Source organism: Humulus lupulus, chromosome 1 (assembly GCF_963169125.1).
Source record: "Humulus lupulus chromosome 1, drHumLupu1.1, whole genome shotgun sequence".
In the NCBI taxonomy this organism is placed as follows: Eukaryota; Viridiplantae; Streptophyta; class Magnoliopsida; order Rosales; family Cannabaceae; genus Humulus; species Humulus lupulus.
The window spans coordinates 175,804,592-175,821,037 of NC_084793.1; the positions used below are offsets into that span (position 1 = coordinate 175,804,592).

A 16,446-nucleotide genomic window follows, 5' to 3' on the forward strand; every position below is an offset into this window, starting at 1 on the left:
TCACATAATAATTATACCAAATAAAATAACATCCAATCAATCAAATGTAATTCATACAATTAACAATCAATCAATCAAATATAAATTATACAAATGATATTTAATAAATCAATTATAAACCAAACTCATTTAGGAAAAGAGAAATTATTGTCTTCCCATTTGCCTTACACGCCCACCCTCTTTCTTTTTCTTTATTTATTTTTCTTTCATTTAAATTAAATTAACCAATTAAATCTAATATATGGAAATTATAAAATGTGTAGAAAATCTACACATGTGCATCATGTTACCATGCACTTGCACACACTAAATCACTAGGGTGCATCACTATCTACCATGCACCTTAGTGCATTCAATCAAATCTCACATAATCACATTTTTTTAAAATAAAAATAAATACAAATTATTTAACAAGTAATTTTCATAAAAATATTCTACAACAATTCTAACAATTAAATAAAATGACAAACAATCAAGTAAAACAAACAACAACTAAATAAAATAAACAACATTTAAATAAAACAATTCATCACACTTAACACTTAAATAAAATAAATCACAAAATTTTAATAATCTAAAAAAAAATTTGGTGCACTACATTAGCGGCTAGAAAGTGGGATAGATTTATTACTAACCTAGACCAACCTAATGTATCCTTGGTCTATGAATTTTATGAAAACCTAAAGGCTAAGCATAATGATAAGGTTTTTGTTAGAGGCAAGAGAGTGCCATTCACTACTGAAGCTATTAATGGGTTGTTTAGTGTGCCACACATTCGCGAGCGAGATGAGGAATATTCCAATTTTTTTAACGGAAACATAGATTATATTGCAGTGGCAGAAAAATTATGTTTTGAGGGCGCTCCTTGGAATTTATATGGTTCCTTGCCTAAGATTATTTCTTCCTATCAGTTGAACGCAGAGGCCAGGTTCTGGACTTTCTTTGTGTGTGTCAGGTTTATGCCAATGAGTCATGTGTCTGACATGACCAAGGATAGAGTGCTTTTGATGTATGCCCTGATGACTGATATGTCTGTGAACATTGGGCAAAGGATTCTGGAGTTCAATGTATAGAAAAAGGTCATACCACTGGGGGATTGGGGCCATGGGTCAGTGATCACCATGTTGTGTTATAAACATGGAGTGCCTGAATATGTAACAGATATTTATTAATCCCTGCAGCAGTCTTTATCTATGGCTTTAATGAAAGATTATCTGGAGCATGTTCTTTATGTGCCGCATGCAAGAAAGAGAGGAAAACGTCGTGTTGAAGCTGAGGTGGATGAGACTGAAGAACCGCCGTTGATGGGGGGTCGCCTTGACCCTCACATGCAGTATGTTCATGATAGGTTGGACTATCTAGTCCAACAAAATCAATACATGGTTCAGCAACATCGGATGATGCATCAGTATATGGGGCGGCAATATGAGTACGAGGTGAACCATGTTAATCGTTAAACACTTTGGTGTATCGATGGTCATTGAATGATACCGACCAAACTTATTTTGCTCCACCACCGCAGTATCCACCTTATCCTTCGCAGTATCCACCACCCCCGCCTCCACCATTTGTTGGGTTTACGCCGTAGTACCCGTCTTCGTCTCAACTGTTTGAGGGACCTTTGTCCCAACCTCCACAACCGCCATACTGATGTGGCTACTCAGGTAAGTCTCTTTTCTCATTCTTTATGCACTTTAACATTGGGGACAATGTTAGGTTTTAAGTTTGGGGGAGAGATTTATTTTTAGCGTTATGTTATTTGATGCATTTTTCAGTTTGGTTTTCTAGTTAGTTTGTATTTAGTCGTGTTTTAGAGTGTAAATTAAGTTGATGATAATTGACATTTTAATGTAATTGGCTGTATTGTCGAATAATTCAAAGGAAAAGTTGATGTGCTTCTGGAAAAAAAAAATTGTGTGCTTGGTCAGAATACTTTGTTTTTTCAATGTGATCTATTGACATTAGAGATATATTGCTCATGAATTGCAAATGTTATAATTGAGTTATTTTATGCATGTTGAATTTGTATTGTGGATTGCAAAAGATTGAAAAAAGTCTAGAACTTGGTTGCTTACTATTTGAGATGAAATTTGAAACAATGCACATTTAGGAAAATGATATAGGAAATTTTTGGACTCGTTGTGCCTTTCAAGCTAACCCTATTAAATTTTATCCTTAGTTAGCCCTTTTGAGCCTTATAATTTTTTTTTCTTAATTTACACAACTTTTTTAGCCTAATTGTGAATTTGATTACCATTTATTCTTTTGACTCATACCATGAGCATGAAAATTATTATGTGGGGAGTGAATGTGTAATGGGAAGTTATGTATAATGTGTTATTCATAAAATTTCTTGTGATTGAGAACAGTAAAGAGAAAAGAAAAGAAAAGAAAAGTGTGAAAGGATTACACTCCTGAACAATTATTTATTGAAAAATCTAAGTTTGGGAGAGTGTAATATAAAAAAAAAAAAAATAAGAATGAGTGGTTTGTATAAATCTCTCAATCATTGCACAAAAAAATGGGTAACAAGGGATGAGTGTTTGAAATTGCTGGGAAAGTTTGTTTAGTTGGAATGATTGTAGTATGATTAAGCCTAAAATATTTTTTTATCTACCCGTACCTAAGCCTTCTATTACAACCCCTGTAAAGTCCTATTGATTCTTATTTGTGCAGTTGTTTATATAAATGGAGAATAGTAAGTAATGTAGGCATATGGAATACTTTGGTTATGTGGTTAGTTGGTGAGAATTTGAGGTGCATAAAGTTGTTCAATTATTTTATTTGCAAGTTATGAGTAAAATGAGCTTTGGCATTAATAGATTGCTATGAAGGGGTGAAGTATTTTGACTGAAAACCTAGATTAATATTTTAAATTGCATGATTGTTTTCCTGAGAATTATATGTGAGCAGTCTTGAGTGTTGGAATTGGTTAGTTATGTCAACTTGGTTTGTTTAAGTTTGAGTTTAGTTAGATTCATTACTCGAGGGCGAGTTAAGGATTAGTTTGGGAGAGTTTGATAAACGAGTTTTAGGCTCATTTATGGTCTAGTTTTTAGGAAGGTTTTCATTAGTTTAGGGCTATTTTATCGCAGATTTATGCTTGTTTGTTCATGTTTCAGGATTTTGATGTTAAGATGGTGAAAAGAGATGAATGAAGTAAAAGTGGGAGAAAATGGAGCAATTTTGGAGAAAATCGAGTCATTTTGGAAGTAAGGAGTCCGAGTTACGCCACTGTGATTAGCGCCCCAACATTAGCATAATAGTGCTACAGTGCTACTTGGTTGTTTTGAAGGCTATTGTTTCTATGAATAGTGCTACAAACCTAGCGCTATAGCGCTAGTTCGTGAATTTTTTATGGAATTTGGCTCTGTTATCAGCACTACAGCGCCCAAAACCTAGTGCTACAGTGCTATCGACGCGATTTTGAAATGTTAAGCCATTTTAGAAGGACAAAACGATATTTTCACTTGGGAGCATTGAAAAAATATTTAAGTGGCATTATTCTGCGAATTTGGAGAGGCAGATGAGTATTGAAAACCCTAGATTAAGAAAATACAATTGGCTTATTGTTTCTAGATTTCTTCTGCTGGTTTATTGTTTTCTAGATTTATTTGTCATCTTAATTCTTTAGGTTATTTATATGAACAATTATCTGAATGTTATTGTTATTATGTCTGATATGAACTAAATCTTTTATCTAGGAGTTAATGTAGACACTTGGATTTCTATTTAATGTTATTAAGATGTTCTATTGATTCATCTTCTTTATTCTAATCTATATAATGTTTGCTTAATGCTAGTAAATATCTTATCAATATTTGCTTGATTTATGATTTTGATTAAAAATTCGAAAGATGCTAATTGAATATGCTATCGTTATATAGACATATGTTACATATTAGATGAAAATGCATGTATGAATAGTGTAACAATTAGGTTTATATGCTTAATGTCTGCTATGTGTTTAAGTTTATCACAGAGATATAAAAAACTTGCATATAGGTTGAGATCTTATATCTTGAAAAAGAATAGGAATCGATTTTTGTTAACCTGCTATTAGAATAGGAAAAAATAAATTTAGATCTGATTAGTAAAATTAATAGAATGAAAAACTGGTGAAGTTAATACCCTAGGTCTTTTTATTATTGATTTTTATCTTTTGATTAATTGTTTTGTTTTCAGTTATTGAAATTGTGTTTGTAGTTAGATTTATTCATCTTAATTTTACTTGTCATATAGAAAGTTAAGAGCAATTATTGGTAATTGAGTTATAGTCTTTGTGGGAACGATTCTTATTTACTATCTATATTACTTGAATCGATTACGTATACTTGCGTATCATAATTTACCGATCAAACTACGAAACACCAGAGTTTTATTCTTTTAAATGTTTGGTTGTATTTACGATGTATTTTTTTTATAAATAAAAGAGTATTTTTATTTCAAAATCAATTATGGTAATGGTCAGTTAACGCTTCACGTAACTAGGGCGTTACATTTTCTCAGCTGGAAAACATTCATCATAAACTTCAAATTCATACTTAATATATACTAAAAACATCAAAAGATCTAAGTCAAGGTTTTATCAAACATATGGTAGCTAATCTTAAAAAGAACTATATTTTCAGTAATTATAACATTTTATAAATGGCAAAATAACAACAATAGCTTTATAACTATGCTGATAAATTTAGAAAGCATATATTATGATATTACAATCAGAGCATATCACAATTAAATATATGTGAGTTGTCAAAATAAGAAATCATAAATAAAGAAAGTGTTGCAAGAAGACGAGCCAGAGCTTGGAGGAGATATGGAAGGCTGAATGCGTATGTGTTTGAGGAAGGAAAGAACAGTGAAATAACGTGAGAGCTGGAGGATGAGAAGCCGCCAGGATAGGAGCAGAGCACCAACCAAAGTGTAAGGAGGAGTTAGGGCTGGAGTGAGCTGATTGTATTTTATTCTTGAGTGGAAATATGGGGAAATCCTCTATTGTGTTGTGGAAGATGTAGTATTTGAGTAGAAGAAAGGATATGATGGGAAGATTGATTATAAAAATGGGTATAAAAGTAAGGTTAAAAAGTGGGTAAAAATTTAATGGACCATGTAAAAGTGGGTACGGGATCTAATTTCTACAAGTCATAAACTAGTATATATATACGTTTCCATATTTTTCATCCATGGTTGATACCAATGTCAAGGGGTTTTTACATATTCCACTATGAACTTTACTCAATGTTGTTTTAATTATTTACAGCCTTCCTAAAGGGATTTTGCTTTTTCACTATCAATATGAAGAAAAGGAAAAGTTGCGTCTACTATCTGCTGCTAATAAAGCTAACCCCCCTTCTGTAGTTAAGCCTCACATATAAAGATTATCTTGATGTATACCTTCCTTGAAGGGACCAGATTCATGTAATAGTTTCATAACAAGCTTAACCTGCAAGTTAACAGCAATTAACATTAGTCTTTATATGAGCTAAAATTGGCAAAAAAAGAGAGGATGCAGAGAAAAAATGAAATCAAGTTGACATTTGTGGTGACCTTGAATGTCAAAACTTCTATTGAACAATCCAAGAGAGATAGAAGTAAAAGTAGTAATCGCTTATTTGCTCAAAGGAATTTTGCCAAGATGGGAGCATATTGGGTTGTTTGGAGCAAAGCCTTTACAAAGTGGGATTGAATTAGAGATGGAGATAACAACTTTCTACTTTTATAATACCAAACAGGCCCTACTATGTGTGGATTTTTCTTAACATAGTTAGTTGGGGTAGGGAGATTAGAACATTAAATTTCAACATTGGAGGTGGGTGTGGTGGAGAATATTGTCAAGGTTTTGAAAGAAAGACCATGTTTAATTGGTATCATACCTGAGCTGATTCACGCTCTAGAAAGTCTTTTATGGCCATCCTGAAACCCTCATCCATTAGGTAATGGGAGCTATAAGTTGTGACGGGCAGATAACCCCGCTGAATCTTGTGCTCACCCTGAGCTCCAGCCTCTACGGTCCTCAGATTAAGTTCTATAGCAGCTTCTATTGCCTGCAAAACAGAACACAAAAACATAATTAATGTTATTTACATTTCTTCTCAAACTAATTATCAGCCACATAATACTAAAACATTGCAATAAGTTCGACCATAAAATGAAAGTCATTGCCCAGACCTGGTAATAGCAAGCTTCAAAATGCAAACTTGGATAATATGTTCGTGGGTGACATCCCCATAGGCGCCCATATAAAGTATCTCCTCCTATAAGATTAAGAGCTCCTGCAACGAATTCTTCCCCGTCTTCAGCTATGACAAGTAGTACCTGATCTCCCATCTTTGATGCCATGATGTGAAAGAAATCCCTAGTCAAATAAGGAGTGCCCCACCTGTAGAATAATTGATAATATATCTAAGATGAACCAATTTTTATGATCATTATATACACGAAAAGTTCTAATTGATTGGTGACATTTATCCCTAATTTCACAAAAATGACCAAAAGAAAGGAAAGATGTAATATAACAGGGACCAAACTTGTTATCTGCCGTGTTTCTGTAAAAATTATAGAAGGAATCCCAATGCCTAGCCTGTCAACAAGAAACAAGTCAAAACAAAAGTGCATGGATCAAACAAAGTAAGATAAGGAAGTATTGGGAATAACAGTAAATCCTTAAGAACAATTCAAATTTCACAACTGAATTTTCTAAGCATTCCTATAGTAAACAATAGAATTAATGAGAAGTAAGAACAGAAACTAGTGATACATAATGCAAGCAGAGAAAAAAAAATATAATGTATTTAAATATGATCATCTCGATGATCATAATTATCTGTAAATAAGAGTGAGAGCACCAATGGAATGCATGCAATTTATGTGGTTTTAGCTAAGTGCTTACATTGACAAAGTTTAGGCACTATTATTCTCGAGAATTCCATTGACAAGACTTTGGAAGTCTAAAGAGTGCTTGGTACATGAATTGGGTGTGTCTAATCCTGTGATAAAGCCTCCTACTTACAGATAAAGAAGGGCTAGGGTAGGGTTTTCCATTCAGGTTTAGAAAAAAAATTAAATGATTAATGAGTGTTGACTCTACTAATATCTGGTAACTAGCCAGCCAAAAGTGATATCCTCAATCGACAGTTGCCTTTATTGACACATCTCAATATTGGGTACGATTCATCTTAACTGAAGATTTGGTCACATTTTTGTATCTTCAAAGCTAGTACGCAGGTGATGGTAAAGAAGTAGCAGAAGGCACATGGGTGAGAAAATATTAGACATCATTTGTTATTAATGATAACAATCAGGGATGCAAAGGATTGCAACTATAGTGCACATAAAGCACGCACAAGAATTGTACATTACAATTTGAACAGGTTGGTCAACACGTCCACAATATATTGCACTAATACAGAAAGTACAAAAGTTTTGAGTTAAGCATATGATAGAATTTGACTAAAATATAGCTCCAATAGGGATAAGTACAAATTATTTAGCAAAGTACCTTTATTTCATGGCCACGGAGCCTTTTCATGGTCAGATTCTGCTGTAAAATCTGCACAAGGAAAGTTCATCCATAACTAGTACCTAAAGTATCCAAAAACAAAAAATAGAACTTACTTCCATGATTATAATGCAGCAAAACAAATCAATCAACTAATGGTATTGTAGAAGAAGAAAAACTCAAAGAAGCACATCTATGTAAATTTATGTGGAGTAATGATTCGTGGACACAATTTTTACACCAAAACACTACACTTATGTAGCAAATTTTTTCAACCAATCATATTGATTTAAGATGGGTCCAGAGTTAAAAAGCAGTGCCACATAGGTGTCCAGAACCCAAACAAAAAGTAGTCCTCCCAAATTTACAATTAAAACATCAGAACAAAACTCAGTGATATGTCATCTTTTTTACCACATTTTTTTAAAAAGTAGGTACAACATTATATATGACAGGGAGTCTGGAGATCCTAGTACTAAGTTTGTGTGCACAAATTTCTACCAAATCATTTAGTAATTTGGTGATTTGATCCCCCTAAATATAAATCTGGCTTAAAAAATACTAACCTTTTTCCTTTCTTGTCGAATATTTTTCCTTTTACTTTGCTTCATGTCCATCAAGAACTCATTAAAACTACACAACAAATTCCCAAAAAAGTAAAGCATAAATAACAATAATAATAAAGTAAACAATTTTTACAAGTCATACAGGTAACTTAATAAAGTTTAAATACATGTTGCAACTAGGAATATAACTAGATACAGGGACTTGCTTGGTCTGAGAATATAATCCTAAGCTTCAATGCTAAAGCCTGAAGCACCCATATCCAAAGAATCAATGGGGGCAATTGTGCGCTCAAAAACACTACTGTTCCACTTCCACCAAATAATGATACCTCAGGCTAAATGATCATCAGCAAGTACTATTCTGTCTCATTAAGCTAAACTTGATCATTGATCCAAAACACCAACTTAAAGGGAGCAAGAATTGACAATGGGCTTTCCAAACAAGGCAAAAAGAAATACATTGTAACAAACATCTTAAAGGAGCATTTATCCCATCAAATGGAGAAGTTTGTAACCAAAACCATTAAGCCTATAGTCTGAATTGAAATACTACATGTGTAACAGCTTGCCATTCAAGTACAGAGTTACAAAGCCATGAATCAGTCAGTTCATGGATGAACGATTTCATCAGGTAAATTTCAGCCTATTGCTAAACAAGGTGCTTGAAGATACTAGACACTTACGAGATTTGCTTCATTGGACATTTTTAGTTGTCATCATCTCAACTCACTCTCCATGCACCGACTTTAAAAGATGTTAATTTTTTTTTTCTATATATATATATGAAACAAACTATGTAAATATAAGATGACTGATTATCATCAGTATTACATCCTAGTCAGCCACAAGAAGCTGCACCTTTCTAAAAATTTGTATAGTGTATGAACGTAAAACTGTCACAATAGCTATCACACTATATAGCAACAAATACCAGTCACACAGAAGCATTGAGAAAGAGTATGCCTTAAATTCCTTGTTATTGAGGGTCCAAACAGCCACCCAATGTTTTTTTTTTAAAAATGATGTTAGTTTACCATTTCATAATTGAAAATGGTATAAAAAATGTTAGAGATATTTTTATTGTCTCAATGGAAAATGAGAAATACAATTACAACTCTGTGCAAAATAATACGAAGACACAATGATGGATTAAATAAAATTACAACTTAATACTAAAAATACAAATAGATATAGAAAGGAAATAGATGAAGAGAATGATAAGCACTACAACTTTAAAACAAAAGATACAAACAAATATGTAAAGATAAAATAGAAGAATAGAAGATAAAAGCAATGGTAAAAAAAATAACAAGAACAAAAAAGTAAAACACTCTCACTCACACAATCAAAGTGAAGAGCATTGGGGATCACCAACTTGAACAAGGTTTACAACCTTTTCCCAAAAGCTTATTTCCCCCTATCTCAAGCACTAAGGAATTCTCTCAATATTGGAAATAGCTCTCTGGAATAATCAAGCATTTTGGGGTATTTCTAGCCAAGTGCTCTAGTGGATAGAAATAGAGTTGTCTTACAAGTGAGTATTAGGTTTCTATTTATAGAGTTTTGGGACATCCTTTGAATTTCAAATTCCACCAACCTCCATGGCTGTTACCAATGATTAATTGGATGTTTATGAAATTAAAAAGGAGTTTGGGGAGTTACTTGGGGTGTTAGAACCGTTTAAAGTGGAAAAAAAAAGTTAAAAATTGACTGAAAACATCTCTGGCCGTGGCCACAAGCATGCCTGGCCGCGGCCACAAGACAATTTCAACTAAAAAATGTCATTTTTCCAAAAACGTTCCAAAACATCCTAAATCTTTTCCCACATGATTTTGTAACCTCCAAACACCTAATGGGAGTTAAAAACATGTCTCCAACAGCCATATTTCATAATGACTTTGTGAAATTCAATCTCAAATGTGTAACATACAATCTACACATTATTGGGTAATATTTTGGTGTTACGAATTTGTAACTGATTTTATAACTCCAAAATATGTCACATTTTGGCACACATGTCCAATTTTGTGACTCTCAATAATATGTTACAAGGTGTGACAAATTACATTTGTGTGATAAATTACATTTTGTCACATTATTTAATCTAACATTATATTATATGAAATAATATAACAAAAAGAATCTTCTCATGAAAAATAAGCCCCAATCTTAGTATTGGGAATGAAATAAACACACACAATACTATAAACAAATTTGTTTGGAACTACTCACCTCTTATAGTTAAGGTTCTTCCAGTGATATTGCATTCCAATCCTTTGCAGAAAACCTTGTTCACTTAATTTACACCATTCGTTTTGAGATGGGAAAGTAATGTGCAATGAAGAAATCTGGAACTGTCAAAAGAGAGTTCTAATAATTATGATTTAATTAAGCAGGAGTTTAATTCTTGAGTGTCATGGCATGGAATACTAGAATTTTATACCTATATGATAATTTGTAATCTTTCTTCTTTTTTCTCTCTTTTTTTTTAAATGTTTTTTGAAACAAGGATCCCTGGCTAACCCTAAAATATTTGGAGACCAACGAATTATAACAGTTGCTATGTAATCTATGTAATACTAAGGAAACTCTATTTCATACTCTCTTTTGCACTCTCCTAATTAAATATACTTGACAAATGGCATGTTCAAATATTTTATATTTTAAAAAACTTATAAATAATCAATAAAATCCGCATATCAGATGATAAAATGAGAGAGTGGAAAAGTGAGTTTCTTTAGCACTCCTCATGTTTTAATAATAGCTACAAATTAAAACATTACCGAGTAACTGACTAAATAAATTAAACAAAAAGCTTCTGATCAATGTCCGAATATGGCAATATGCAAATGTATGTATAGATATTTGTGTGTGTGAACAAGCTTGATACTGCGCTATCATTTTTTGTGAAATCACAGAAAGCTTCTCTAGAATAGATCCCTGTTACAATTGTCGTAGTTTTTGACCCATGGCAGCAAGAACCAGATGATGAAAGTGAAAGAAACAGAAACCATTCAGAAATTAAAAACTATCTAAAATTGGTTTTAATGCATCAGCTATTAATTAACCCAATACCTTGGCTGTCAGATCCTTCAAAGCAGAGACCAAAATTTCAAACACTTCATCTTTGAACGAGGTATTACAGACTAAAATCCTTGGACCAGTAACGGGAGTAAAAGGTACACAACATTGCAATTTTGGATAGTATCTCGACCCAAAACTACGGTAAGCATCAGCCCAAGAATGATCAAAAACAAATTCACCATAGGAGTGACTGCACACCCCCAATAAAACAAATTACGATAAAAGCAAAAAATAAATAAACTTACATTAAATGGATGGGAAAACTGAAATTTGCTTATTGTATAGACAAGGAGAAGACAAACCTTTTAAGGTAGAGTGGAACAGCACCTAGAATATTATCAGATTCGTCCTTAGCAATGATATGACATGACATCCATCCTGTTTCCTGGTGTTTAATAAAATGAATGATTGCTCAAAAAAAAATGAATGATTAAGACAGTGTTGTATCTTTCACGCTTATCTCATTCTCATAAAAATAGAATGACCTCTACTACATACAAAAAGATTAAATGCAGTAAATAGAACTTTGTTTCAATACATAACAATAAATTGATAGTCTTTGTATATATAAACAAAAAATAAGGAGCAGTTGTAAGTACATGAAACACTTGTAGAGTAGATCACAGTTGAAATACCAATGGATTACCTTTTTTTTTGAGACAGAATAACTTAATTGTACTCACTTGTTGTACCATTTTCTTATAGGAACGAACAAAGAGAGAAGAGGACATTCTTGATAAATGGGCTTTTGAAACTCCATTTGACCATGTAAAAAATGAAAAGAAAAGAAACGCTCCCATCTCAGTAACATTAACATTAACCTTAAATGGAATAACCATAAATCCTTGCATGAAAATATTTCGTAACATTGTTTTTGTTTACCTTTTTGTCAAACCAATTTAAAGTAGAAAACTCCTAAATATAGAACAATGCAGCACTTAGTGACACCTTGTATTGAAAAAAAGTATGTCTATTGAAATTTTCAGTGCACGATTATTAAAAAAAAAAAAAAAAGACGATTCCGACTCATACAAATTCCTTATTAATAACTTTTGAAATAAAAGAAAAAAATAAAAAGTTGTTTAAAACAGAAAACTGAAACGAGAGACGTATTAAATTAAGTTGTACCGAGTTCATTCCTAACCTTCACAGCAGAACCGGACTCCTCCAAGCTTGAAAGAAAAGCATGTGTAAGAAAAGGGTTATACTTCTCAGGGCCCGTTGCATCCAACGTGCACGCATCCCAGCCACCAGGTGAGACCTCCGAGATGGAAGAAAGAACTGAAATTGATATCACTTTAGGTTTCACCTCACTCTCTGAAACTCCCTGAAAACCAACACAACTGATGAAGCCTATAACAAAAAATAGCAACTATATAAGATTTACCAACCCAATGAACAGAAAAAACAAATTCCATTTATAGAACTATTTAAAGAGAACAAAAACAGACACACCTGTGGGCTTGACCCTGCCAAAGCATATTTCCCTAGAGAAAAATCCACTTCTTTTGGCTCAGCAACCTTCTTAGGACCCCAAAACAGTGCAGTAACTCTAGCTGCCTGAGTTGAATTCCCAATAACTTCTCTGAATTGTGATATTCCCTACATTAAAGCAATCTCTTACCAATAACTAAACACGAAACTAGAAAACTAAAAATTCAAGTACAGTACCCTATATGAATGCACACCGCATAGAAGAATCGTCATGGTACACAACATCCATACAGATACAATATTGACAATAATACGATTGAATCCCAAAACTGGTGATACTAAAATTCAGGAAGCTATTTACAATTGGTCATTGGTATTTCCATGTTAAAACTATATAGGTCATAGGAACCATGTAGTAGAGTGAAGCAAGAATGAACATGTATCTAAGACACATTATAATATAGGAAATGTAAAGCGAGAGAGAGCAAAGCGTACAGAATGAAAAGGGGTTCGGAATTTTCCGAGAAATGGCGAAGGATTGCAACAGCTCATTGCCATTTCCATGGCCACTTCTTGGCCCTCCTCTCACTCTGTGGTAGTGGAATTGGAAGAAAGCTCCGAACCAAGGAGATCACCGGAGCAAAAGCTGTATTATGTATACGTGGTTAACTCTAAGCCGTTATAACTCACCACTTTGGTTTTATTTTTCTTCGCATCATGAATAAATAAATAATTAATATTTGTACTCTAATTTTTTTTAGGGAAATTATGTGGTACGTATGGGTGATAACTGTATTTAAAAAAAGGAAATTTCATGTAAAAAAATTTATTATGAAACATAATTTACCATCTCAAATATATATTACAATTTCAAAATTTTAAATAAAAATATTTATAATATTCAAACACTCATTTTCTCTCAATCTGAAATCTCTCTCAAGTTTCTCATTGTATTACTCTCATACTCTCCCTCTCTCATTCTAATTTTGTAGATCTCGAAAAAATACCAAAATTTATATAAAAAAAAAATCATCTCAAACGAATATTTGAGTGAAAAAATATGAACTTCCAAAGTTTTCATCAAATTTCAGTGCAGAGCATCGAAATTGCATCGAAAAAATATCATTTTGGCAAAAAATCAAGTTTTCATGATTACATCGCAAAAGCATCGAAACACATCGATTTTCCATCGAAAAAGCATCGTTTTGGCCAAAAAAACAAGTTTTCATAATTACATTCGCAAAAGCATCAAAACACCATCGATTTGGCATTGAAACACCATCGATTTTGCATCGAAAAAGTATCGTTTTAGCCAAAAATCAAGTTTCATGATTACATCGCAAGAGCATCGAAATTGCATCGAAAATCATATTTTTGACCAAAAAACAAGTTTTCATAATTGCATCGCAAGAGCATCGAAACACCATTGATTTTGCATCGAAAAAACATCATTTTGCCCAAAAAAACAAGTTTTCATGATTGCATTGCAAGAGCATCGAAACATCATCGATTTTGCATCGAAAAAGCATCATGTTGGCCAAAAATCAAGTTTCATGATTACATCGCAAGAGCATCGAAACACCATCGATTTTGCATCGAAAATGCATTGCTTTGCCCAAAAATCAAGTTTTCATTATTGCATCGCAAGAGCATCAAAATAACATCGATTTTGCATCTCAGAGGCCTTCCCAAAGTGCTAGAAGTGGAAGTCTATCATGCCGACTTCTAGTGGAAATCGGGCTGGGGAAAGGGCACCTCAGAGGCCTGCCCAAAGTGTTAGAAGTGGAGGTCGGGACAGAAGCCATCAGGCTCGACCCACCGGGGGCACATCAAGGACATAGACGGGCTAGGCCACCCTAGGCATCAGGAAGTCATGTGTCAAGGTCATGTGCTACCAGAGTTAGGGTACACGTGAATAATCCACCTCGAAGACATGCCCCAAAACAGCAGCAACAACCACAAAGGACTGTTAGCTCACTGGAGGGAAGTCATGATTATAGCAGGTCGATGAGTGTCTATAACACCGAGCCTGGATATTACGAGAACTATTTGAATGATCATCTTGATTTTCGAGATCATTTGGGGACACATGGTGTACCGCAATTGGTGTTTGTTCGGGTTTCGAGGACTGCAATAATTGTCTTGTCACCTTTTTGCCGCTGTTTGGTCTATTTAACCTTGGCCCTTGGATCTTGAACTAACCCAATTGGATGGCCCATATTAATTTACACAATTTACGTATAAATAGGATGGCCAGAGTTCAAACTGCACCACCTTTCATTTAAAAAATTTCCTTTTCTGCACTTCCAAGCCTCTCTTCTTTCCCAGAAATCCCAAAGACCATTCATCTTACCCAGTCACTCAGAAGCCTTCTGTAACGACCCAAATTTGCTAATAGAGCTTAGGGCCTTGATTAGCGTGCCTGGAGGGCAATAAATGATTTGATATATTAATATGTGAATTTATGTGAGTATGTGATAGAGATGCATGTTTAGTTGAGTTAAATGTGTATGTGGGGCCCGTTTGGATATTAGGGGTATGTTTGTGATTTTAGCCCGTTCAGGGCATATATGTGATAAATATGATATGCATGTGATATATTTCTATGTAGCACGATCCGAGACAGTCCTGGGGAGCGGTTAGCCAGAAAGTCACAACAGGGTTGAGAATCCGACTCAGGGCGAGTCGAGGGGTATTTTGGGTATTAGATGTATTATGGGGTTATCAGGTTATGGAAATAAATATTTGGAGATATATTTGAGGATAGAATGACTAGGAGGGAATATTGGGGAAATTTACCATTTTGCCCTCGGGGACGTTTTCGGTACCCTGAGCCTTAAGGTAACCCTATAGATTTAAGTTAAATAAAACAAAATAAAGGAACTGTTGGGAAACTTGGAGAAACCGACCTTAGACTCTACCATTCTCTCTCTTTACTCTCAAAGCTGCACTAAGGGGGAAATCTTGAGGAAGAGAGCTAGGAAATTCAGAGTTTCAAGTTGGGGCTTTGGAGAATTGTAGCTTGGAATCTAGAGGATTGGCTCAGAAGTATAATCTAGCAAAGGTAAGTTCCTAATATGTTGAATTGTGTCAATTTATCAGCTGGTTTTAAGGTTGAATATCTGAGTTTGCATGTTAGCTAAGTTTGAAATTTGTTTTTGATTGCTTGGCTGAGTTTGGGGCTAGACTTTGTTGGGTTTTGATGCTAATATTGTGTTAGAACCTTTGTGGTGATAATATGGAATTGCTACTTTGGTTTTGGGTGAATTGGTTTGAGGAAAATGCAGGAAAAGATGGAGATTTCTGGGTTTGGAGGCGAGGGCCGCGGCCCTAAGAGGGGCATGCCGTGGCCCGTGTGCGTGCGCGGCCATGGGAGGCCATGGTGTTCTATGCGCGCCGCGGCGCTTGGCCAAGTGCGCCGCGGCCCGTGCGTGCTTCAGGGAGGTGCTAGCCTCTGTTTCGAGGCTAGTCGCGGCGCTTGTGGGTAGGGCCGCAGCTCTTAGTGCCAGTTTGTGTTTTAAAGTGTGTTTAGGCTTGGGAACTCAAAGGTTTAGGCTCGGGATGGATTTTATCACCCGGATTGATGGAATTCAATGTCCCGGAGATTATAATTATGGTTCAAAGTTATTTAATGGATTAGAACTTGATGGATGAGTATTGTTAATGTGTTGTGACTAGGGTTCGGCGAGGCTCAAGTTAGGGGACTGTGCTCGGGATATCGGTGCTCGGGAAGCTCGGGACGCAGGTAAGAAAACCCATGTTCCCATAGAGCTTGTATGCAGGGCGGAGCCCCAATATGTTTGAATTGCAAGGCGTAGCCCTTTGATTGAATTTGATAGTGTTTAGTATATGTTTACTATG

The 16,446-nt window shown here is 34.5% G+C and overlaps 1 protein-coding gene across 1 annotated transcript; it reads right to left on the reverse strand.

Annotated features, from left to right (window-relative positions):
* Positions 1–5,153: 5,153 nt before the first annotated feature.
* Positions 5,154–13,258, reverse strand: LOC133800663 (uncharacterized). Its single transcript, XM_062238698.1, has 12 exons — positions 13,081–13,258; positions 12,607–12,753; positions 12,296–12,478; positions 11,454–11,536; positions 11,143–11,341; positions 10,300–10,421; positions 8,068–8,134; positions 7,502–7,552; positions 6,531–6,583; positions 6,172–6,382; positions 5,877–6,047; positions 5,154–5,446 (listed from the first exon to the last, which is right to left on the reverse strand). Exons 1-12 carry the CDS (start codon positions 13,147–13,149, stop codon positions 5,369–5,371), a joined length of 1,434 nt encoding a protein of 477 aa, XP_062094682.1. The 5' UTR covers positions 13,150–13,258; the 3' UTR covers positions 5,154–5,368.
* Positions 13,259–16,446: the final 3,188 nt, after the last annotated feature.